This window comes from Cnephaeus nilssonii (genome assembly GCF_951640355.1).
Source record: "Cnephaeus nilssonii genome assembly, chromosome: 19".
Lineage (NCBI taxonomy): Eukaryota > Metazoa > Chordata > Mammalia > Chiroptera > Vespertilionidae > Cnephaeus > Cnephaeus nilssonii.
In genome coordinates, this window is record NC_137090.1 from 19055985 (window position 1) to 19080050 (window position 24066).

Consider the following 24066-nt stretch of genomic DNA (forward strand, 5'->3'; position numbering starts at 1 on the left):
GCAGATTGCCGCTTCCATCCCGGGTCAGGGCACCTACCAGAACCAACTAATGAATGCGTACAAACGTGGAACAACAAACTGTTTCTCTCCTGTGCTTTCTCTCTCCCTCCCCTTTTGTCGCTCTAACGTGTAGGGCAGGTGATTCCATTTAAGTCCTACCACTCGAAAATAAAATTCTCAAAGTAGCCCCGTCAGCAGCTAGCGTTGGTTAGTCTCGCTCAGGGTAGTCCCCCCAACTCTTCATTATGGAAATCATCCCACTTCCTTCCTGCTACGGTGGCACCAGGTTCTGGGGAGCCCTTGTCCGACCCCGCAGGCCCCACCGACAGGCTCGGTCTCGGTGGCTGCCACCCACCTGGGAACTCGGGTGCCTTCTGCTGGAGACGGAATGCCCTCCGGCAGGTCTGCGCGGAGTGAGATAACTCGCACCCGGGAGCCGCTGGGGGTGGCCCGAGCGAGGCGACCAGGGAACCAGGCGGAGCTTCCGACCCGCGTGGGCCGAGCGGGGGGGGCGGAGCTTCCCCACCCGCGCGGGGCGGGGCGGGGCGGGGCGCTCCAGCTTTCCCGGGGCCCCTCTACTGCGCATGGCACGTAGCGTCCCTCCCTCCCAGCAACCGGCCAGGCGGTGGCGAGGCCATAAACTAAGGAGGCGGAGCTGAGGCGCGATCCGGGCTGCTCGCGAACTCCAGGACCAGGTACCGGACTGGCGGGCCGCCTGGTGCGGTCCAGGGATCATCAGTCCATCCTCTCCCTGGCTCCGATCCCATCTCCTCAGGGCGGGCCTCGGTCAGACCGGCCATCCCGGGCCCCCTCTCGCCGAGTCCAACTCCGTTCCCTCCGTAAGCGGTTGCATCCCGAGAGCAGAATAGGCTTGGGCCTGGCGGGGCGACGCGGGAGCGGAGTTACCGGGCGGGAGAGGCGAGCGCCTGCGTTCCCGCCCCTTCTTGCCCCCCTGACGTACAGGGGGCGGACTTGGGGCCCAGGTTCAGTGTGTCCTCCTCGAGCCTAGAGACGGCAGAGCCGAGTGCTTACCTCTCCCGCCCCCTCGCCCGCATCCCCATCTCTTCCCAGGCTGGACAGGCAGCGGGCGGAGGCTCTGAGCACAGAGGTTCAGGTGACCCCCCGACTTAGCCAAAACAAAGAGCTCCTGGTGGTCTTGTCGTCCAAGTCGGTTTCAGTGCCCACGGGGTGGAGATTCGGGGTGGAGATCGCGGCGGGGGTATGGGAAGTGAGTGCGAGGGAAGGGGCGTGGTTAACTCAAACAGTTCGAGTTTTCAGGAGATGGGCGACGAACTTCTCGGCCCAGCCTTCCGCTAAGATCTCCTTACACATCCTCACCTTATCCCCCAAAGAGGAGAAGCCGTTCGAACTGGTCCCTTTCTTATCGAACAGCTGTTGAAATAGAACCATCGTCCAGTAGGTCTGTGCGGCGTTAGGCAGGGCTTCATGGGTGGGTTGATGTGTTCTAGAGACACCCAAGAGTTGAAGAGACCGAATCTTATCTGATTACCTGTCTCTCAGGCCAGGAGCCTCCTCCGCCATGAGTTATGGGGCTGAGCTAGTTAAATCGGCTCCCCCACCCTTTGACCAGGTTTCTTAGAGGTTTTGTGGCTCAAATGCTGTATTTATAGTTGTAACCGCCGACAGGGAGGAAGTTTAGAAAACCAGTGCCATAAATAGGGAGGGGGGCGGAATGAATAAATGAATTCTCCTTGCTATATACCATTTGTCACCTGGGCATCAACACTGTCAGGTCAGTTGATGCCTTCTCAATCATCCTTATACCTTTGCGCACACAGTCTTGACAGGTCTCCCCGGCATCTCTTGACAGGTTTCTGGGGCGCAGGCATTGGAACAGATCTAATCAGTCCTCTACCACTTGCCTGTGTGACTCTGGGTGTTGAACCTCTCTGAGCCTTAATTTCCAGATCTATAAAACAGGGAAGATAATACTTATTGTGAGCTGATCTCTGCGAAGCGTTTAGCACAGATTCTGGCACACAGTAAGTTCACCATAAATGTCTGCTGCTTTTATTCTTACTGTTATTAAGTTAGCAGATATGGGAGTGCCCATATTATGTGTTGGGCACAGTAGCCCCTGGAAATGCAACAGTGAACAAGATTATTTCCTACCCTCAAGGAAATTAAGAGTGTGATAGGTGTAAGGTTTGAATACAGAGGCCAGCCTGGCCTGTGTGGCTCAGTGGTTTGAGCATCGACCATGCACCAAAAGGTCGCTGGTTAAATTCCCAGTCAGGGCACATGCCTAGGTTGCCAGCTTGATCCCCATTATGGGGCATGCAGGAGGCAGGTGATTGATGTTTCCACCTCTCCCTCTCCCTGTCTAAAATCAATCCTATATAATCCTATATAATAAAAGGCTAATATGCAAATTGACCCAATGGCAAAACAACTGGTTGCTATGATGCGCACTGACCACCAGAGGGCAGATGCTCAATGCAGGAGCTGCCCTCTGGTGGTCAGTGTGCTCACACAGGGGGAGCACCGCTCAGCCAGAATCCGGGCTCATGGCTGGCAAGTCCAGCAGTGGTGGCGGGAGCCTCTCCTGCTTCCACAGCAGTGCTAAGGATGTCCAACTGCCAGCTGGGGAGTGGGCCTAAGTTGTCAGTAGGACATCCCCCGAGGGCTCGCGGACTGGGAGAGGGCACCAGCCGGGCTGAGGGACTCCCCCCTCCAGTGCACAAATTTCGTGCATCAGGCCTCTGGTAAAAACATATTAAAAATACAGAGGCCAAACATCTACCATAGGTGGGAAGGGAGTTAGGGAGGACTTCCTGTAGCACCGGACAACTGAGAGGGGCAGGTCTGGGGGGAGGAAGGTTGTTCTGAAGGGAGAGCAGGATGTTTCTTCTTTCTTTTTTAAAAAATATTTTTATTGATTTCTGAGAGGAAGGGAGAAGGAGAGAGAGATAGAAACATCAATGATGAGAATCATTGATTGGCTACCTCCTGCACGCCCCACATTAGGGATCAAACCCGCAACCCGGGCATGTGCCCTGATCGGGAATAGAACTGTGACCTTCTGGTTCATAGGTCTATGCTCGATCACTGAGCCACACCAGCCAGGCAGAAAGCAGGATCTTGAAAGTTTTTCCTTTGGGCTCCATTTCCTCCCTGCCTTTCAAGTGCCATGTCCTCACTATGGACCTTCCCCAAGGCTCTTTCCAGCCTTCTGCTTTTCTCTCACCATTTTCTCCGTTAGTGAATTCCTGTCACTTGTATAGCTTTAGCTCCTAACTCCGAACTCCACGTAGCCATCTCTAACCTCTCTGTTGAGCATCAGTTTTAACTTTTCTAACTGAATGCTATATATTTCCTCTTGGAATATGTAACTTTTCTCAATTGAAATATGATTTAAAAAGTTGCACTCATCTTTCCACCAAAACCACTTTCACCTCTGAGCTTTCCTGTTTTGTTGTTGACACACTACTCTTTTCCCAGTTACTGGAGCTCACACACAAAATTCAGTCATCAGAGTTGTCCACAGATAGGATGGGCTCCCGGATAAGGTGGTGAGTCTCTTACCTGGGGTATTTTCAAGCAGAGGCTAGATAACCTTATATCCAGGAGTTTGTAAAAGCTATTCCTCCACAGGGTGCAGGATGGGCTAGATAACTTATGGTGTCCTTACTAACTAAATATATTTAATTTTTCTTCTCCCCTATCCGTCAATTTCTTAACATTCCCTCTACCAGAGGCTCTTTCACCACAAATATGGTCCACTATAATTGTATTCTAACTGGCATTCCTTTCTCAGTTATTTTTACACTCCACCCCCCCCTTCCCATCCCTTTTCAGGTTAATATTCCTTCTATGTTCCTTAGAACAAGGCTTCTCAAATGTGATGGTCCACAGATCAGCACATTACCATCGTCTAGGAGCTTGTTAGAACCACCAGACCTTCTGAGTAAAAATCTGCATTTTAACAAGATCCTCAAGTGATTTGCATGTACAATAAAGTTTGAGAGACACTACCTTAGACCACCGTTTTGTGTTTGTCCCCTTTCTGTTCAAAACCTACAGTGACTTTCTTCTGCCTGCTGAATAAAATCCATACTCTAGCATGCACTTAACACTTATTCATTGCTCTCATATATGTGGAATTCTGCTTCTCTAACTACCTCCCATGAGGTGCCGACACACTTCTCAGCACATTTGGTCAGTCATTCAATATTACTGTGTGCCTGCTATGTGGTAGGCACTGTTCTAGAAACTAGGAGATATATACACCTCTGGACAAGACAAAGTAAGCAACAGACCATAGCTAATACTATTTCATGCTTAGAATTCACTCAAGCCCCACCCCTTCATGAAACTATACAGATCCACCTCTGCTCCAGTAATCTTTGTCTTTGCTGAACTCCATAGGGAGTTGCCCATTTCTACTTGTGCATCCCCAGACCTCCTGATTTAAAATTTTTAAAGGTGGGCCAGGCATCCACAGGTTTTGTTTGTTTTTTTGTTAACCCTCACCTAAAGATATTTTTTTCCATTGATTTTAGATAGAGTCGAAGAGAGGGAGAGAGAGAGAAACACCTATTTGCCCTAGCTGGGTTGCTCAGTTGGTTGGAGCGTCATCCCATACACCAAAAGGTGGCAGGTTCAATTTCCGGTCAGGGCACATAACTAGGTTGCAGGTTTGATCCCTGAACGGGGGACAACCAATTGATGTGTCTCTCTCACATCAATGTTTCTCTCTCTCCCCCTCTCTTCTCCCTCTCCCTCCCTGCCCTCCCTCTCTTCCATTCCCTCTAAAAAAATAAATGGAAAAATATCCTTGAGTGAGGATTAACAACAAAAACAAAAAAGAAATAACACAAGAACATTTCATCAAATATAAAAGTGCAGATGGGCTAGAAAGCAGCTGTCCAGATTGCAGCAGGAGGATGCAGGGCCCTGGAAGGCACTCTCCGGGGGAGTTTGAGCATATGGAAAAATATATTGGTAAGACAAATAGCAGAGATGTTGAAATATTTGGAAAAACTTAATAGCTACATGGGAAACCAAGAGAGTGAAAAAAGGAGGCAATTATTAAATGGTTATAAAGAAAGAAGACATGGTCATCTTTACCTGTTTGCCCAGCTGCGAACCATGTTTGCATAGTCAAAGTAATGTAAACATGGACTACTGATTTAATAAAAAAAATTGTGCCAGAACTGCATCAGAAGAATGAAGGCAGGAAAGTAGAGTGCAAGAAGGTGACACAGGAGAGCTTAATCTCCATCTACCATGGTAGGAAATTAGAAGATAAATGTCTAAAATGGATAAATCATGGCCATATACACACTAAGAATGAAGATGAGTCCTGGCTGGTGTGGCTCAGTTGGTTGGGCTTCATCCCATGCACCGAAAGTAAGGTTACTGGTTAGATTCCTGATCAAGGCACATGCCTGCGTTGCACAGGCTTGATCCCCGGTAGGGGGCATGCAGGAGGCAGCCAATCAATATTTCGTTCTCACATCGATGTTTCTCTCTCTCTTGCCCTCTCCCTTCCTCTCTCTCTGTAAAAAAATTAATAAAAATATTAAAATTTTTTTAAAAATGATGATGTTAAACAGACACATGAATAGAAGATAATTACTTCTGGGAAGGATTCAGTGGTGATTGAGCCAAGAGAAGTTTAAACATTAAAGAAGAAAACCATATAATAAATTTCTTTCTTATAGAGGTTGCAGTATTTCAGATTGTACTTGGCCAAAGTACATCCAGGTCGATTGTCACTGAAAGTTTCTCTAAGCAAATCTTTGTAATCTACAATTTATAGGTTTAGTACAGTGCTTTAAATGGTAGATTTGCAGTAAGTTTTTATTCATCAAACGATATTTCTACAAAAGGAGGTTTGACTAACTCAACTTGTTTTTATTTTCCTTTTAGGTTTAAATTTTTGAAATTGAAATAGGCCTACACATTCGGAACTCATGTCTTTTCTTGTAAGTAAACCAGAGCGAATTAGGGTGAGTGTTTCTATTCTTCTGTCTTTACTGTTTTTATTTTCTGAAGAGCAAAGTGGCAGTACCGTAGGTGGTTTGTTATGTGACGTTCAGAATCATGCAGAAGTGAGGGATGTGGGAAGTAAAGCAGGTATCGCAGCCTCCACTCCGGAGAAAAGAGCTTGCAGGCAGAGGCTGACCAGAGACACAGAATACACCCACTAGCTTGTCTGATAGAGAAGAAACAAGGTGGTGTATTTTGTGAATATCCGTCATTCAACATTAAATGAGTTAAAAGTGTAGGTATGTAACCACTAACGATCTGCCCATTTCCTATGTATTTTCAGCGAGTTTGTGTGTTTGAAAAATCAGTATCAAATTGTAATCCTTGGAACACTTTTTTCTAAATACAATCATAGGTTTTAACTGAAAACTTTCTTAACGTGAAAAATTTTATTATACCTGAAAACTTCACCAGCTAAAATGACCTTGAGAATGAATACTGGATTTAGCCTCTTTATAAGCTACCATGATTTCATAAAAGAGTATATTTTATTTTTTGTCAAGTATTTAATTTCTGAATGCAATAGTAATTATTTTAAAATCTTGCAACAATGTATAAATGCTACTATGATACATTATGAGTATATCACTTTCTTTAAATATTAAAGTGTTAGTTTATTTTTACTAACTATCTTGTGGCACAGTGCATGTGATTTTTTATATCAAGTGTTTTTTAATTGATAGTGTTATGTTTTTTAATTAGGAAAAAAATCTAATTTGGAGAAGGAGAGAGAATGATGTTACAGTTCCAATTTATAATTCATATTATGCAGTTTATTTCTGAATGTTGCTTAATCTTTTTTTTTTTTAAAGCTTCGTCGTAGTCTCTATTTTTTTTTAAATATATTTTATTGATTTTTTTACAGAGATGAAGGGAGAGGGATAGAGAGTTAGAAACATTGATGAGAGAGAAACATCGATCAGCTGCCTCCTGCACATTCCCCACTGGGGATGTGCCTGCAACCAAGGTACATGCCCTTGACCGGAATCGAACCTGGGACCCTTGAGTCCGCAGGCCAACGCTCTATCCACTGAGCCAAACCGGTTGGGGCATTGCTTAATCTTTTTTCTTATGTTTATATATATAAGAACAATTTACATTGTAAAGAGTAAGCTTCACTGTCAGCCGAGAGGAAAAACAGATTCTCTCCAGTGGAAAGAATGTATCCAAGCCAAACTTTAACACCAGTCCTTATGTGAAATACAACCTTGATTCCATTGCTTTTAAATGTGAGCTTCTTTTCTGTTTCAACCCAGTGTGATACAGGTGAAACCAGACCACTGATCAGTATGTGGAAACCCAATACTTGGTTGAAATAGGCCAGTAAAGTGAACCATAGATTGGTCATGCTAGTTCCATCCTTGTAAAGGGGTAGCATTTGGTAGCAAATGTAAGCAGCGATGACTTTAGAGATCCTAATGGATGAAGGATATGCAGCTTGCAATTTTCTTTTACAAACTAATAGAGGCTTGTGAAAAACTTCTGTTTCATCCCTATATTCTATATTGTGAATTCTAGTAGTAATTTTCAAATTGGCATTCATGGTCCTGAGCATCTGTAATAGGTAGCCATGGAATGAGTAAGATGGATCCAAAAGGTTGTTTTATATATAGAACGGAGAAAAATATTCTTCATTATCAGAGCCAGTACTGGGTTTTTCTGTCTGACAGATTAAAGAATGATTCATCAAATTAGGCAAAGAGGAATAGAGTAAGGAATTCATCTATTGTTTTCTGCTGTTAAAGCCAAGATTCTTTTCAAAACTTTTCCATAGAAATGTATCTTAACTGTAATGCATGATTCTGTTTTTGTAGTTGTGTTTTGTGTGTCTCTCTAATGGCTGATAGCTAATGTTTTGTGGTTTGGAAGAAATACTAATTCTCTTTGGGGTTTTCCTCTTTAGCGGTGGGTGTCGGAAAAGTTCATTGTTGAGGGCTTAAGAGATTTGGAACTATTTGGAGGTAAGTACAGTATGGCATTTAGCCATCACTTTAGGATAAATCTCACTGCTCTTTTGTTGACTAAATCAATTCACAGAAATTAACAATTCTAAGGGAAAGTGTACACTATAGTTGCTATATTTATTTGGCTCCTTTTGAATCCATGGTTCCCCAAAAACTTGAGGACTAATCTGGCAGTTGTCATTAGCCTGTGTTGATTATTAGAAAGCCAGTATTTACTCAAACGCAAATGTATTTCTTCTAAGTATTTGTCCAATTGAAATATATATTCTTAAAGGAAAATGTAAGTGTTTAAAAGTTGCTAGCTTTGAAGATTTTAAAAGTAAAATTATAGTTAGGACGAAGGTAGCAATGGTATGAAAGTTCTGTTTTTACTGATCAGTCTAGTTGACTCATCTTTTCATTGTAGAAATTATGAGACTTAAGAGAACTAAGGAAAAAATCCATCAGGACAAAAATATTAACCTCTTATTGGAAAACCTAAATGCTGATTTCAGAAGTAAGTTAGGTTTGCAACTGGAGATTTAACAGGCAAGGCATTTTCCTTTGGCTATTTTCAAATTGAGCCATTTGGGGAACTGTGACCTTAATTTACAGTAAATAAAATACTTTTCTATAAAAATAATAGTAGTAGGGCCGCATTCTTTGTGTCTAAACACCAAGATACTCTCTTTGGCATCTGTAGCTAAAGAAACAGGTTATCAGATTGAATGCATTGGGTGACTGATCCAGAATACCTCCAATAGGCCTAAGTAATTGAAAACTCAAACTTGTTAGTTACTAGGGGATACCTATGAATTTATTTTCCCTAATGCCACTCAACAAACTTCTGGAGCAGTATTTTTCATCAACTTTGTCAAAGGATTGTGTTTTAGATAAATGAGAGTTCAGAAAAATGAGGAGTTATTTTTGTGTTCCTTATAAAGAACAAAAATTAGCTGTACAATAAAGGAAAGGCTAACGGAACAGAAATACTACATTCTGGTCCTATTCTCAATTTCTTCCCATCATTAATGGGAATACAATGGTTTAAAAGTAAACACTGGCATTGATGGAAATGGAATTGGGAATCCAGTGTATAATCAATTAGTTTAAAATATTCCAGTGTGTGTGAATTGAATTTATGGATTTTGGTTTCGGTATAGGGTCGCTGGCTATCTTTTGACAGTTCCCTGGTCTCTGATCTGAGGCGGGTGAAGAGATTCTTCTGTATGTTGTGTACAGCTTGATGAAGTATGTTACCAAGTTTTGTACAACTTGGAATTTGCCCTCTACTCTGGAAGACTGGGTTTGATTTCCTTTAATCTAGTCACCTTTGGCAGACCATCTTAAGTAACTGCTCCTGCCATTTGTGTACCAGAAAACTGATGTCCAAGGCAAAAATACATATATATTATTTTGATAAATTGAGGCTAATTGGCTCTGCAGCCAGTCTCTTCTAGTACAGTTGGATGTTATAATTTCTAATTTAAGATATTTGGAAATGCATTCCAATACTTTAGAGTTAAAAATCTTGCTTTGACTATTTTTAATCACTTTTACAGAATGGATAAAATCAAAAGCACAGATACATAATTTGTCCACTTTAAGAGCAGAAAGTTGTTTCAATTGTCTTTTGCTTTCTTTGTTTTCACCAAAAGCATCAGAGGGCTCCAAAGCTTTTGCTCTATTTGCATTCTGAATAGAATGTCTGACTAGAGAATCTAATTGGGTAATGGTCCACATGCACATGTTGCTGTATTAAAACTTTTTTTTAGAAAACCTGTTTTCTAGTCCTGCACTCCATGGAAAATAGCCAGCCAACACTCTAACTTTATAATGAATTGTTTGTTCACAGTATTAGACTCTGAAACCAGGTACTGAAAGTAACATTATATGCTGATGAAAAGTCAATGTATGACCAGAATTATAGCAGTTGAGTTAGACTCAGTAAAATATACCCATAGAATAGTTCCCTGGTCAAGCCATAGATTCATTTTAAAACCCCATCTTATCTGCAGCATTTTTTACTGTGTGTGTGTGTGTGTGCGTTTATATGTAGCACTGCAGACACTTTTCGCTGTAACTCTTAAGTGTTTTCTATTAATAAATGTAGTCCTAAGTGCAATAGTTGCTGTTCTGAATGTGGGTGTGTCTTCTACTAAAAAACAAAATGCCAACAACCCATTTCTCTACTCCAGAGCAGCCTCCGGGTGACACTCGGAGAAAAGTAAGTGACTTCCTAGGCTCTACCACTGTGGCTGCTGCATGGAGATGACTTTTGTGGAAATTCATGTGTTTTGTTGGCTTATCATTTTATGTTTCTGCTTATCTGTCATTGAGCTTTATTTTAAGTGTAATTCTTTCACTTGTAGAGATTCAGGTTTCACCCTGGAAAGATTTTGATGTAGACTTTGAAAACGGAAGAAAAAAAAAGAAAACGGAAAAAATAAATAAATCTCAGGCACTTTTTGCCTCTCTCCTCGGGATTAAGGTCTCCTCCCCTTCCTAACCCTCCCAGTCGCCCGCCACCCCTCCAGAAAAGGAGAACGTTTCAACAATCTGAAAGGTGGTTACCTTTTAGTGGCTAGTGGTATTACATTTTCCATCCTTAGTTTATTAATAATAGATGTTAGTCCACAGAGATGACATTGATCCCTGTCTAGATTGTAAGGCAAGACCTCAAATCTCCTACCTGAAAAACAAAACCCAAAATTAAAAACTATAAAACAGAAAATGCATTTTTTATTATTAGCTAAAGCTACAAGACTTGCGCTGCTTCCAACTGTCCTAGCTTACTTTACCTGAGGAAATAACACCCAGTGCACATGGAGCACTGAGCTATTTTTGATAATGTGAATCAGAGAGATGGTGAGAAGCCTTTTCTAAATAGACTTCCTACTCTTTCTTTCATTTATTTATTTATTTTTATTGATTCTAGAAAGAGAGGAAGGGAGAGGAAGAGGGAGAGAGAAACATCGATCGGCTGCCTCTCACACGAGCCTCGACCAAGGGCCAAGCCTGCAATCCAGGCATGTACCCTGACCAGGAATCAAACCTGCAACCTTTAGATGCACGGAACGACATTCCAACCAACTGAGCCACACCAGCCAGGGCGACTTCCTACTCTTTCCAGATGACAGACATGTGCACCTTTGCAAGCAGCCCCGGTCAAATGTAGGATGATGATGTTGACTAGGAATTTTGAGTAAAGCTTTGGCTATGCTTACTTAGTCTGCTAGCTAGGGGTAAGCACCTCTCTCTCAGATCCAAATATTTTCCAGTCAGGAGACCAAACATGTTTTCTATAGCTCAATTAGGTATTTTTCCAGAATGCAGTGCCAATTATATATAATATTTATATTTTCACAGCTGCTGATGTTACACCAAAAAGCTATCCTGTGTGAAACCTGTGATTGAATGTGTTCATTTGGTAGCAGTATTGTCTTTTGTGTGCTGTGTTGTATTTTGTTCTGAACTCTTTAAACAAAGTTATGTTATGGTCATTTCTGGATATCAGTAGCTTATGTATTTTTTAAATGTTTCAAAATGAAAAAATTGCTTTTCATGATGGGGGAAATAAGACTAGGTTTTGCTAGAATCAGTTTCTTTCTCTAGGCAACTTGAGATTATGCATTACACGAATAAACCCATGCCGTGCTGTGTTTAAAGAAAATGGACTAAGTATTTCATCCTTTTCATCTGAATTTTGACCTTTTCTAAATCTGAAACAACATAATGAGGCAATATCAGACCAGACCTCTTCCTTTCAAAATACCGCCTTTGTTTTCCTAAGTAAAGTTTGCTTTCTCTCGGCGCTCAAACCTAGAGGACCTCCACAAAGTAGAAAGCCTCAGTGCAGTGCCGTCTCCAGTGGGCTGGGGAGAGCGGTCGAGGGACCACAGCAACCACGAGGCTGGTTCATTTCATGCCATTGCAGATTGCCCAAGAACTCAGATTCCAGCATCTACAGAATTTTATTTCTAAAACGAACACTTTGAGCAGTTTTCTATAGTCAACAAAGATAGTACAAATATTTGTCAAGTTATTAACTATTCACATCAGTAGTTTAATGAATCATTCCCTACCTAGACTCAACAAGTGTGTGTCTTTAGAGTGTAGTGTAGCAGTTGTTTTATATGCACTCCTAGCAAGGAACAGGGACTTGGGTAATAAAAAAGTATCTATCTATCGTTTTCCAAAGGGAGTTATTTAAACGTATGTAATAAATATTTTAATCTGAGGACTCCAGCTGTACTTTGTAGTCTCTTTCAAATTAGAAAAACATTAAGGAGTTTGCCTGGAGATCAGAGAAGAACTTGAAAGTAGCCCTAGATTTGTTCTCGTTGGGACCATATTGTTACCTGCTAACATATGCAGTACAGTAGGTCCTCACTTAACATTGTCAATAGCTTCTGCAACTTTAAGAGAAACAAAGCATTACCATAGGCTAATTGATAAACACAAGAGTTAAGTTCGTACAGCATCTCATCAATGTTATAACGAAACAACACTGAATGAAACAATGTTCTTTGAGGACCTGCTGTACTTTCTCACATGCAGGTACAGGTTCTGATCTATAACGTGCCCCTAGTGGACGTGTTATATGAGGGCTGGCATTTCCAGCATAGGTCCTTATATTGAACCCTGTCTCCAATGGAACTGGCTGGCCCCTTTACCCTGCTCTCCTTTCCAGCCGGTGGGAATGATGAGGTCATGGGCAGAAAACCTCCTCAGTTCAAACATTGTTTAAATGATTTTTTTAAGTGTGTTCCAGCATTGTTGTATTTGACCAGCATAAGAAATAGGAGCTGGCCTGAGGCTCTCCATAGACAATGCCTGCATTGTTGTAGGTGTTGGGGAATAATACATCAGTGAGCAAGACAGACCAGGTCCATGCCTGCGTGGAGCCTGCATCCTAGTAGAGAGACGGGCGATAGGTAAATAAACTGCAGTGATTCCTACTATGAAGAAAGGAAAGCAAGATAACAAAGTGACTAGGAGCCTATTTTGCTTTAGCTGGACAGAGTATTCAATGAATAAATGACATTTAAGTCAAGACCTCAGTAATAAGGAGCAACCAGCCATGAGAAAACAGCAGGGGCAGGGGTAGGACAGCTGGTGCAATAGGTGTAATGAGTCAGGGAGGGTGCTTTGGCGTGAGGTCCTAGAAGCAGGGAGGGTCCAACACGTGGGTACTCAAAGGCCAAAGGAGGGAGCTGGGTCTGAAAGCAATGCCCTGGATTCATGTTAACCGGAGGTGCTGATTTAATTGAGGAGTAGATTGATACTTGAGAGCACAGGACTTGCAGAGCAAGACTATGAGCAGGCGGTTAGAGGTATAATGGTAAAAAGATGGGATTCTTCAAGAATAACTTAGTGTGCAGCTCATAAATGCTAAATAAAATGGGAGAGGTCATTTCAGAGCTTTTGGTTTAAGCTTTTTGCTCAAATCGCTACTCCATTTATATCTCTCTTGCCTGTGTGAGGCACCCAGCATGCAGTAACCAGTATCTGCAGATTGTTCTGAAGACAAAGTAGTTTCAAGAAGCTACAGTGGCTATTAAATGATCCTAGAATTTGATTTCAGAACATTTGAAAACACAGGTAAAACGTAAGTGTAAAAACCAAAATCAAACCAACCTTAACTGTTGATCAAGCTCTGCTTAGGATTCTCTGTTTTCTCTGTTCCGTCTTATTTGTTGAGCAGGAGAGTGACCAAAAAGCAGACACCAAAGAGGGAGGAGAAGAACAGAATTCACATTTATTGAAAACCAGGCAGTGCTAGACTCTTTACTTATTGTATCTCATTTCATTGTCACAACAACACTATGAAGTGGTAATTACTCCACTGATGAGACAGTGGAGATGCCATGAGAGTAGAGTGACTTACCCAGGGTCACAGAACATGTGATAGACCTGAGTTCAAGTTCTGCCTCTGGCTGGCCCCTAAGCCTATGGTCTTTGTGTTACACCATAGGTTTTACTTAAAGTAGCCTTTCCCAAATTATCTTTCCCAACATTTAACAGATGTTAGGCACAAAAGGGTTCTGTGGACAAGTACCTTTGGGAAGTGTTAGGCTGAACAAAGTTGAACAAGTTTCCTTACTACAGGACTTCTCAGAGCCTTGAATATGTAGGTATGCCTGGTGGTTCTCCATGAGAGAATGTGCTGCATTTGCTAACTTAATTGGACGTGTAAACTTTGGGGAAATCCTACATTAAAACAACTCAGTAGAAAAATGGACAAGAGACAGAAAGAAGCACTTTCACCTTGGAGAAACCCACATGGCCAATAAATACAAAAAAAGATGTTCAACTTCATTAGCAATCAGGGAAATGTAAATCAAACCCACAATGAGAATGGCAAAAATTAAGTCTGAATACAAGTGTTGGGGAGGAAAAGATGGATCAACAAGAACATGCATACATTGCTGGTGGGAGTGTATATTAGTATAACCATTTTTGGAAAACAATTTGGCATTATCTCGCAGAGTCGATTGTTCATATACTCTGTGACCCAGCATTTCCACTCCTAGGTATAAGCTTTAGAGGAACTCTTGCATATATGAACAGGAGACACATGCAGATTTTTCTAGTAGCACAGTTCAGAGTAGCAGAACTGAAAAACTACCCAAAAAGCCCATCAACATTGGAATGGATAAATTGAGCTATGTCCCCAAGATGAACATTACATAGCATGGGTGTACCACAGGCTAAATACAACAACATGGATGAATCTTAGGAATGTAGAAATGGATTAAATTAGAATAATAATCTGCTGATTAAGCTCAATTTTGCTTGACTAGGTTCCTCTACTGTCAGTGTAAGTGGTGCAGGAGGCAGAACCCCACTTAGTTTCTTTTTTATTGGCAGCATCAACTGTTTTGAAACCAGGTGCACTTGAAACATCAGGGATCCCCAACAAGGAGCTCTTGCCATATTAGAACATTCTCAGCTCACACTCTTCTGGTTAGCACTGAGCCAAGGGCCTTTCATAGTTCACAAAGACCTTTTCCTGACTAGAGGTCCGCATACGAAATCTGAGCTGGCCTGAGGCTCTCCATTTCAGTTAGACACACATCCAAAGAAAGAGGATCCAAAAGAAAGGAAAATACTCAGAGAGAAAAATACACAGTCCTTCGGTCATACAAATACATTTAGGTCTGGAAGAAGGAAACTGAACCCATTAAACTGAAGGAAGAGCTGTTAGTCTGCCATGTATTTTGCTGGGCGCTTTCCTTCAGTACCTCAAAGTCCAGTGGTGTGATGTCCACATCCTAAATGGCTGGGATCCAGCGTCATTTGCAGTATGAATGGGCAGGAATGAGGAGTAGGTTACTTTTGCTGCCTGGGATGATAACTGAGACCTGACAGCTCCATCTCTTGCCCGCAGCCCAGTGTGTTAACTGTTTTCTTGCTTCCCTTGGAAATGTCTGAGGGACTGATTGGTTTGAGGTCTTGGTTTGCTAGAGAGAGGGCTTCTTATGGCCACATTTTCTCTATAACAAGGTTTAGCGTTGGATCTTTGGGATCTTATAGTCAGGACCTTAAAAATAGGACCCTAATGCAGCAGGAAACTCAAGAGAACCTCCCATCTCTCCTTCCCCTTTCTCTTCTGTAAATGTGTCTTTCTCCAGACATCCTTCCCCCAAGTAGGAATTTCATCATGTTCACTATGCTATGTACCTGAAACTAATATACTATTGGATGTCAACGGTAACAGAAAAACACTTTAAAAAATTTTTAAAGAAATTTATAGTTCTTAGCAAATGAGCCAGTTGTTGGAAGGACAAGCAAATCAACAGCTGGCTGTTACTGGCCCTTGTCCCCCACCTACATTTGTGGATAGTGCTACATCGAACACCTGATGTTTTACTTTACATTCCTCATCAAAGAGTGCTGGCACCAGAGCCAGAATTTCTGCTTGTTTAGATGCCAGTCTCCTCGTGGGTCTGAATTACCACCTCTCCACTCCCATCCCACCCCCAATTTTCTCTTATTAACCGAGTTTTCTTTTTCTTTAGACCAATGAGGCAAGCTCAGAGTCGATAGCATCCTTCTCCAAGCAGGAGATCATGAGTAGCTTTCTGCCGGAGGGAGGGTGCTATGAGCTACTCACCATTATAGGTAATGTCCAGGGACTGCCAAGACCTTGGAGCTCCAGGGGGCGGGCGGCTGCAGCTTCCCCGCATTGCCATGAATGTGTGCCTGAGGCTGTCGGCTACTTAGAGGAAGGACAGTGGTGACAGAACTGGCTTTGTTGGGTCTTCTTGGGTTTTGTTTCTCCAAGTATGGGAAAGGAGATCATGTTCCCAGGAAAGGAGCTCTTATACTTTTTTCTTTTTGGCTGAACACTTCTGGTGTCCTGGGCCAGAGTCAGTCAGAATGGTTGGCTGAGAAGGAACTACTAGGAGAAGAATCAAGAACTGTCAGCCACGAAAGTAACAGTAGTGCAAGTTTTAACTTGCATTTTCTTTTGAAATCAAGGTTCTTGAAGGAAGAAGAAAACCTTTGCTGTTGTTGACCTTGCTTATGGCATTCCTCTGTTCTTTTAGGCAAAGGATTTGAGGACCTGATGACAGTGAATCTAGCAAGGTACAAACCAACGGGAGAGTATGTGACGGTACGAAGGATTAACCTAGAAGCTTGTTCCAATGAGATGGTGACGTTCTTGCAGGTAAAAAAAAATGTGATGTGACACTTGGAGGGTGGGCTCTTTGCTCCAGTAGTAATTACAAGGCATCTCTTACCTCCATCTTCTGAAAGCAGCTGGCAGGAAATGAAGGCAGGCCAAGTCGATCAGCTACGGAAGCTCTCAGTGAAGAACCTTGGGCATTTGGCACTAAGGATCCGTAATGCTGCCCAGCCCAATCTATATTCCCCTCTTCTACAAGGACTCCTTCCTGCCTCATTTATTTATTAATCAGAGAGGCTAGGCCACTCTCCTGCTTTTAGCACCCTATTTGCCTGAGGTTCCTTTCTATTGGAGAGGCAAGTAGCTGCCCTCTCATTTAACTGGAGAGACCAGAGGTCTAATAACTGACTGGGGACCGAATTCTCCTTGGCTGATGAAGGCTTGCCCTGAGAACTCCTTCGATTCCGGGCCTGGGTCAGTGTATTTTCAGTACAGGTAGTTGCACCCTTTCCCTTCTTCGTGTACAATGCTCTTCTGAAATCATGCTCATCTAATGGTGCTGTAATCCTGGTCCACAGGCTCGGAGCAGTTTTGCGGATCTGAGGATGTGACAGAAAGTCAGTCCTGACTGAGTTATTTGGGAAAAAACATACATATCTGACTTTGTTCTAGAGCACGATGGACTTCCAGATTCTTATTCTATAGAGCAATGGACAGGCGGGAGGTACTGTCTATTTGGCCTTAGCTCACATTCCACAGGCCAGGACCCTAGAGTTTCTATAGTCCTCTTGTCCATTTTTTTTTAACATCTTTTGTCCAAATTTATTTTAAAATTTTGTAGGTCTGACACATTCTTTTCTTCTTCCTCTTTTTTTTTTAAAACATCAATCAGCTGCCTCCTGCACATTCCCCACCTGGGTTGCGCCTGCAACCAAGGTACATGCCCTTGACCGGAATCGAACCCAGGACCCTCGAGTCCGCAGGCCGACGCTCTATCCACTGAGCAAAACCAGCCAGGGCGGTCTGACACATTCTATAGCTGCTTCTAAGGAAGGGATCTCTTAATCTGAGGTTAGCTGGAGAAATAGCTTCCAATGTTTAGTAGTTGTCGTTCTTTAATGCTTTCTTCCCTTGCCTACAACCTTCTCCTTAACAATAAGAAGACATTTCTTGTTTTTCTATCTTAAAGAGGAGTTCTGTGCCTTGGCCCTTGAAGTTGAGCTAAGCTTAGGACTTCAGAAATTTTCAATCAACAGTTTGTTTTCATTGCCTCCGTGGTGGGGAACTGCTATTAGCAATTCCCCGGTTGGCGGGAATTGTTTCTGGAGGCCCTCTCATTGGCTGGCAGAGCCAAATATAGGCAGGAGCTGGCAGAGAGAGCAGAGCCAGGTGTCTCTCACTCCAGAGGGCACCTGCTGAGGCTCCTGCTGCTCCCAGGACTCTCAGAAGAGCATCCATCTTATTCATGCTGCCACCTTCCTGCTGAGTGTCATTCCTTGTGCCCCTTGATTTTGACTTCAGTTACCATTGGTTTCAGGGAGAGCTTCATGTGTCTAAACTCTTCAGTCATCCCAATATCCTGCCCTATCGAGCCACCTTTATTGCAGACAATGAGCTGTGGGTTGTCACGCCATTCATGGCATACGGTGAGTGGGAAAGGGCTCCCAGCAGAGGGGGATTCTAAGAATCTATTGCCAGCTGGCTTACGTGCTGTATTTTTTCTCTGTTACCCTTCCCTACTTCCCCATAATTCTGTTCTTCAGGTTCTGCAAAGGATCTCATCTGTACTCACTTCATGGATGGCATGAATGAACTGGCCATTGCTTACATCCTGCAGGGGGTGCTCAAGGCCCTTGACTACATCCACCACATGGGATATGTACACAGGTGCATTCTTAGGCCTATTCACCCTTCACAGGAGCGGGGATCAGTGCCCGGAGCCCTCAAGTAAACACTGGAAGGTTGACTGAAGTTAGAGAGGCCAGACGTGGGATTCTGCCCTTGCCTCTGAGCTGGTGGGCAGAGCATCCAGCGTGTCGGTGCAGGAGCTGCTGACTTGCTCTTCACTGAGCAGCTTGGCCCTGAGTACTGACTGAGTGAGAGGAACATCTGAGGTGGACCACTGCACCTGTCTGTCCCCCTTCTTCCTTGGGGCACCCAAACTGGTGTGTGCATCCCAGAGTCAGCCCTATGCTGAGAGGCTGGGGAGAAGACAGAATGCTTAGTAGATGGCGTCAGGAGAGCGGCTCACTGTAGGGAAGATAATAAAACGGGACCCCTACCTAACCCCCCATACAAAGGAGCCCTTCAGACAGATTAAAGAAAGACCTTATGTCGATGTGAAACTACAGACTTAGAAGGAAATGTAAGGAAATATTTAGAACTTCTAAATGTTTTAGAAGCACAAAACATAAGACCAAAAATTGGTGAGTTTGATTATATCAAGATTAAGGATTTCTCTCCAATAAAGGACACCTTAAACGAAGTTAAAACCTGTTCGGTAAGTAGACCTGTTCTCTGGGTGACAGCATGGGAGATGTCAGCTTTGTCTAAAACACACAGGTTGTTAGTAGCAAGGCAATCTTGTGAATCACCAAGAAAAGGATAGCAAAACAATAGAAAAATGACTGAAGGATATGAGGTTTATAAAAGAGGAAGCCCAAAGGCTAAGAGCCATATGAGCAATAACCAGAAAAGTAAAACAGGAGGATGTGAGTTTACATACCAGGCACTGGCATACTTGGAGGCTGGGGGAGGCCCAGAGCGGTGAGGCGGTGGGTTCGCCTGTCTGTATAGTGGAAGACGACGGCCCGACACAGCCAGTCAGGGTCACTGGGAACCAGAACCATCAGTGCTGCCTCGTGTGCACTCCAAAGAAACCTCACACAGGCCCATCCGGGACCTGTGTGCAACATCACTTCATCTTCACGGGGGAGACAGTGGGAGTGTCCCTTGCTGGAAGAATGGATGAGTAAAAGTGTCAGACCCCACCCCAGATGGCAGCATGAATGGATCTCAAAAATTCAGCACTGAGAGGAAAAGGAAGAATGGGATTCATATCACAGTAGCATTAGGTAAATTGAACATATATGCAAACAAAACCATGATACACTTTACAAGAACAAACGAAAAGTACAGGTCAGTAGTAGCAGGTGGTGGGGGAAGCAGTGATCTGTGAGCATAAAAGAGAACTTTAACAAAAATTTGGTGATGTGTAAGTGGGGTCATGCTTATTTTTTCTTTTGGGGGAATGTTTGAAACTTTTCACAAAAGTATGTATTTGTGTATATAATATGTATATGCACGTATAATACACACACACGCTGCCGGGGAGAGAGCTGACTGGATCTAGTGTGTAAAGACCAAAGGTTTGCAGTGTGAAGGGCTCCTGCTGTCCTGTGACACCCTCCTCCCACCACTTGCCTCCCCTCACCCCCACAGGAGTGTCAAAGCCAGCCACATTCTGATCTCCATGGAAGGGAAGGTCTACCTGTCTGGTTTACGCAGCAACCTCAGCATGATCAGCCACGGGCAGCGGCAGCGGGTGGTCCACGATTTTCCCAAGTACAGTATCAAGGTTCTGCCTTGGCTCAGCCCGGAGGTCCTCCAGCAGGTCTGTACTGGGTCCCCAGGAGCCTGGGAGGGGGTGCTCTCTGCCTCCGAGTGCAGTAAGGGCTCCTGGAGTGAGGCTTTCCTGTTGGCAGGTAGACCTGGAAGGCCCCTCGCATGGCAATGATGAAGTACTAGTAGGTACCCCGCTGTGGGGTCCCAAACTGCTTCACGCTATTTCCACTCCCTTCAGAGATCTCCGCATCTTGTGGGAAGTGAGCATTTGGTGCTCTCTCCATCCCTGTACTAAGCTGGAGCCTGGGGCTCACACTTCCGGCTGCTTATTTCAAACAGTCCTTCCTTCTCAACTAGCAGCTGCTCTTCGTGGTGTAGGCAAGGAGAGTCTTCGCAGCTGGCCCTGATTTGGGGAGAAGCATTCTGCCCTCTCCTCAGTGATAGCTCCACCCCGTTCTTCCTCTAAGAATAATGACCAAGGCTACAAATGGAGTGATATGTGGCTTTTTCCTCCTGACTTAGAATCTGCAGGGTTATGATGCCAAGTCTGACATCTACAGTGTGGGAATCACAGCTTGTGAGCTGGCCAACGGCCATGTCCCCTTTAAGGATATGCCTGCCACCCAGGTGAGCCTGCACCCCAGTGCTTTCCTTCTTGCCTGCCTGCCTTCCACAGATGCTTGTTGATTACCCACCACACTCAGGATCCGGCCAGAGGTACTCGGGTGAAAGAGCCCCACCCAGGGAGATGGTTGTGTAACGTTTGCTTCTGTGTGGTAACTGCTGTGCAAATGGAGACCAGGGGAGGGGAGCTCAGGAGCAGGCCCACTGCTAACAACTGCAGGGCCTGCAACGGGTGCAAAAGGAGGCCCACTGACCAGGTGCCTTTAAAATGTGTAAGTCAAGCTCACACGTCTATAAATTTATAAAATACGTTGTCCTCCTACCCTGATAAATATACGTGGAATTCAGAATTCTCAGACCTCTCTTCATGCCACTTACAATAACTGCCTTTGGCCTCTCCTAGGCATACCCAGCCAGGGGCATAGTCAACCCTTGGGAGGTAGACCCAGGGAAGAGGCCTATCAAGCCAGGCTTTACCAAGTCCAAGAAGTGGTCTTGGGTCACTGAGGCAGATTGCCTGGGTCCCCGGTACCTGGAACGAGAACAGGGTCTTAGACAGAGATCTCCGAGATGGGGTGGGTTTCACATGTGCTGAGTCTGAGGGCTTTCAAACAGCTGTCCAAGCTTGGCCTGTTCCTGGGTGTGCTCCTCCTGTGCAGCCTGCCGCAGCGTCAGCCCAGGATGTGGTGCTGCAGCTGCTGCTAATGGGCCCCATCAGACCCACCTGGGCTTGGCAAATTGGGGCTGTGCTTCAAAGACAGCCTGCCAGCTGCTGCCTTCACCCCAGGGTGAGGGCTCTACAGTTAAAAGGATCTGATGCCTATAAACAGGAGACTGTGAGCGCCTTCCTTGCAGCCACGTTGAAGGGGGCCCTTTTTTGCTGGCCCTCCGCAAAAACTTGGCCTAGCTAGGGTGTGGCTGCCAAGCATTCCTTAGGAAAAGTTACTTATTCTACTTCTGTCTTTTCCGTACTCCCCCCAAATCACTTGTGTATTTGGGGAAAAGTGTATTTGTGAAGAAACTCTATAGGTCTCCCAGCCTCCAGCCCAGTCCTGGTCTCTCCCCCGCAGATGCTGCTGGAGAAGCTCAACGGCACAGTTCCCTGCCTGCTGGACACCAGCACCATCCCCGCCGAGGAGCTGACCATGAGCACCTCGCGCTCAGTGGCCAACTCTGGCCTGAGTGACAGCCTGGCCACCAGCACCCCCAGGACCTCCAACGGAGACTCGCTATCCCACCCCTACCACCGCACCTTCTCCTCCCACTTCCACCACTTTGTGGAGCAGTGCCTTCAGCGCAACCCGGATGTCAGGTATTTCCGCTGGGCTGGGGTTGGGCTTTCCAGGGAGCAGGTGGGCTCTGGGGGTTAAGGGTTTGAGAGGGTGCATCTGTCCTGTAAGGGTCTGGGTTCGGGGAGGAGTCCAAGCCCCCACAGCCAGAGGGGTCGGCCTGAGGGTTTGCAAAGAAGCCAGGCTATGTAGCTCTGGCTGCTTTGCTGGCTGCGCTGAGGGAGGAAGCAGAGGGGCACTTGAGGGTGAGGTGTAAGCAGCAGGATTTTGGAAATCTGGGGCACAGGGTGATGCTGGTCTCTCTTCCCCTTTCTCTGCAGACCAAGTGCCAGCACCCTCCTGAGCCATTCTTTTTTCAAGCAGGTACAGTAGCACTTTGCTGAGGCTCCGTTTTCTTCCTATGGTTCTGACTCCCCCAACACCCTTAGCTTTGGGGTCTTTAGCATTCTCTTCTCCTCCCTTTGAATCAGAGAAATGACCATTTCTGAAGCCCCTTAAAGGTGCTGCTCCTTCCTCTTAGAGAAGCTCTTGACTCCAAAGGCCCATCTCCACGGGCCATGGTTCCTTGCCTCAGGATGTCCTGGGACCAGAGCAGCAGGATCACCCCCCCCCCCGCCCCCACCTTTCCTCCTCCAGATCAAGCGACGAGCCTCAGAGGCTTTGCCTGAGTTACTTCGGCCTGTCACCCCCATCACCAGTTTTGAGGGCAGCCAGTCTCAGGGTCACAGTGGGATCTTCGGCCTGGTAACAAACCTGGAAGAGCTGGAGGTGGACGACTGGGAGTTCTGAGCCTCTGAAGAAGGTGCACATTTTCCAGCACGGGAGGGACATGAGCCTCCGGGGCCCTGCCCGAGGGCTGGCCACATTCCCACCCTCCGGGGTGCAGATTGGGTAGAAAGGACTTTTCTGCCAGGAGAGTTGCCTGCTTGCTGGTGGGGAAAGAAATTCCCGGAGAGAAACTTTTCTTTACTGCTCCAAGGCTTCTGAGACACCAACCAGGGATCCGGACTGGCCAGAAAGCGGATATTCCCAGTCCTGGGAGTTCAATGACCTCTTCAGAAGGAAGAGATGCTATCCTGGCCCTGGGGGCTGAAGTTCAAGTCCAGGGTTTTGACTCATTGACACAGAGAACTGTGTGACTTCCTCTTCCCACTCATGCTCTCCTACCAGCCAAATTCCATTCTTTTCCAGTGTTCCCAGATCCTGTGGGCCCATGGAGAGGCAAGCAATAAGCAACCTGTGCCCCCTCCCCTCGGACCTCTCCCTAACAACTGGGGGGAAGGGTGTGTTTTTCTTTTTAGGCACCAGGTGGAGGCTAGGGCAGTTGGTCCGGGCCCTTGTTATCGTTGGGCCCTTCCTCCGTAGTTCCTGTGTCGTGCGTTCCTTTCCCACAAGAGTCCGTCTCCGCCCCCTGCCGCTGCCTTGGTGCTCTCTCTCAAGGGTCCTAATGTCTTGCCTAGCCAGAGGCCTTCAGTCCTTACACCGTGTTAGTTTTATTGTCAGAACAAATTAAAATTTTCAGAGAACCCATTGGGGAGTGCGTCGTGGTGTGTTGCCCATACAGGCTGAGACACGTCTCATTCCACCCGGGGCCCTGCCATCGAGAGCGGAAGCACAGCTGTGACTTTTCATTAGTCGACAGCCTCACAACACACCAGTTTTTTTTACAACCCATAATAGATTTTTGTCTCTTAACTACCTGAAAATTAGAGACTGTTCATTTTAGCCTGTGGCCATCTGAGCACTCCTGGGCTGGAAAGGACTAGGTGCTGGAGACCAGCCCCTCCGAGGGAGGACCACCAGGAGTCCAGACTAAGGACGCTCACCTTTGGCAGGGAAGGAGGTGGAGGGGTTATTTTGTAACATGCCTTGCGGTGTCTCCTTACCACTGGAACTAATACCCAAAGAGCAGGTAACCCAAGAACCAGCCCAGCCCCCTGCCCTGTCATCCTGGCTGGCAGCCAGAGAGGCCGGGCCAGGGGGTGATTCTAACCTG

At 45.2% G+C, this 24066-nt stretch overlaps 1 protein-coding gene across 8 annotated transcripts; it reads left to right on the plus strand.

Moving 5' to 3' along the window:
• The first annotated feature begins 560 nt into the window (after positions 1-560).
• Positions 561-23848, plus strand: STRADA (STE20 related adaptor alpha). Of its 8 annotated transcripts, XM_079797695.1 has the most exons (14): positions 561-695; positions 1832-2003; positions 5896-5975; positions 7919-7976; positions 10157-10185; positions 15983-16085; positions 16514-16635; positions 18131-18239; positions 18357-18480; positions 20035-20206; positions 20680-20784; positions 21852-22093; positions 22391-22433; positions 22707-23848. In XM_079797695.1, the coding sequence occupies exons 3-14, from the start codon at positions 5940-5942 to the stop codon at positions 22857-22859; spliced, it is 1296 nt and encodes a 431-aa protein (XP_079653821.1). In that variant the 5' UTR covers positions 561-695; positions 1832-2003; positions 5896-5939; the 3' UTR covers positions 22860-23848. The 8 variants fall into 8 exon arrangements, with proteins under 8 accessions (XP_079653821.1, XP_079653814.1, XP_079653816.1 ...); XM_079797688.1 differs by lacking the exons at positions 7919-7976; positions 10157-10185 and having other exon boundaries at positions 22707-23845; XM_079797690.1 differs by lacking the exons at positions 7919-7976; positions 10157-10185 and having other exon boundaries at positions 5896-5951; positions 22707-23845.
• The last annotated feature ends 218 nt before the right edge of the window (positions 23849-24066 follow it).